The 1,395-nt window shown below is 31.2% G+C and overlaps 1 protein-coding gene and 1 pseudogene across 5 annotated transcripts in view; one reads left to right on the top strand and one right to left on the bottom strand.

Moving 5' to 3' along the window:
• Positions 1-1,395, top strand: part of LOC110029199 — a 22,704-nt gene that overhangs the window by 20,499 nt on the left and 810 nt on the right. For 2 of the 5 annotated variants that reach the window (XM_020731380.1, XM_020731379.1), the window contains exon 3: positions 1,028-1,094. The exons of the other annotated variants lie outside the window; for them this stretch is intronic. In XM_020731380.1, coding sequence (XP_020587039.1) covers positions 1,028-1,056 — 29 coding nt within the window. In that variant the 3' untranslated portion in view covers positions 1,057-1,094. Of the gene's footprint in view, positions 1-1,027; positions 1,095-1,395 lie in introns of those variants that run through there. 5 annotated transcript variants of the gene reach the window in all.
• LOC110029198 overlaps positions 690-1,395 on the bottom strand; it is a 1,283-nt pseudogene continuing 577 nt past the window's right edge.

Raw genomic sequence — 1,395 nt, 5'->3', positions numbered from 1 at the left:
TATATATATATATTCTTGCTTAAATTTTAATTAATAGTTTTTTATTCTAGATTTTAAATGTATATTTACGGCAGTTGTAATTGAAAATTCATAATTTTCGGTCATGTCACATCATTTAACATTATTTTGGCACGTCAATAAAACATTTATCCTTATCCGGAAAAAGACTTGACCAAATTACTTCACCCGAAAAAGTAAAATAATTGGTTAATTTCTTTTTTAAAAAATGAAAATACTTTCGTTTTTCATATTCTCCCCTAAGTGTGGAGCTTTCTTTTATCATCCTTCTTATCATATTTCCTAGTATTGTTTAAAGATTCAACGTACATATATAAAAAGAAATTAACATTTATACATGATTTTATGAACATTTTTTAGTCTCTCATCTTTGATTTCATTCGTTGATATTATTTTTTTAATGATTTATAAATTCGATTAGATTGGACGATCAGATTGGTTCAATCATGAATCGATTCTTCTTGCCCAAAACTACTTCGAATAAGTTAGAATATATGATGCCGGTTTTAATATTGATTAATTTTAACTTTTTAAATTTTGAGCGAATAAAAATAACAAATAAATTAGAATAAAAAAATAATTGCATATGAAAACCATATAAGATTCACACATAATGTCAACAAAAACAGCAATACTGAAACTATTACAAATAAACCTTTCTTTAACAATCATTAAAATCAAAACATCAGAATTTATTTATACAAGAATCATCATTCTAACAACATCATATACAATAACAAATATGCAATCAAATAATTTATTTATTTACTTTCTTACAAATATCAAACCAATTCTAACAACAACACTACCTAAACATAAAAACACTGAAACACCAATCTCTCTATCTACAAACCTAATAGAAGCCATCAACACAATTCCACTAATCACCTGTATGAGCAACAGAAGAACAATCAGATCATCTCCTTCCATGGCAACAACTTATCCTATTTCTGCTTTATTTTTTAGTTTTTTTTTTTAGTTTTGATCTTGATTCAGAGAATCCTTACAGATTTAGCAGATTGGGCTGCAGAAGAATAATTCAACCAATTCTCCTTCTCAAAATCTCAAAATCTCAACTTGATTCATTAGAAACATCCTCGACTTCATGGCCCAGCTTACAATTTTGCAATACATCATCTCTTCCTCTTCCTTCTCCATATCCCATCTGCATATAAAACTGGCTTAAAACATTAGGATTCAGAGCTCCAATATGTCCATCTTGTGAAAGTCCCAGCTCAAGCCCAGGTATGTGGTTTCCATGGCTGCTCAGCAGTGAAGCAAAGCTCATCTGACCTCCCGGAAGCTCTAAGCCAGTAAGCTCAAAGCCGCCTGCCGGCGGCGGCGGCCAGAGTCCGGCGGGAGGAGAAGAGAAGGGGA

This window comes from Phalaenopsis equestris, unplaced genomic scaffold (assembly GCF_001263595.1).
Source record: "Phalaenopsis equestris unplaced genomic scaffold, ASM126359v1 Scaffold000552, whole genome shotgun sequence".
In the NCBI taxonomy this organism is placed as follows: domain Eukaryota; kingdom Viridiplantae; phylum Streptophyta; class Magnoliopsida; order Asparagales; family Orchidaceae; genus Phalaenopsis; species Phalaenopsis equestris.
Note: the sequence above shows the minus strand (reverse complement) of the source record. Positions and strands in the feature narration are given on the sequence as shown.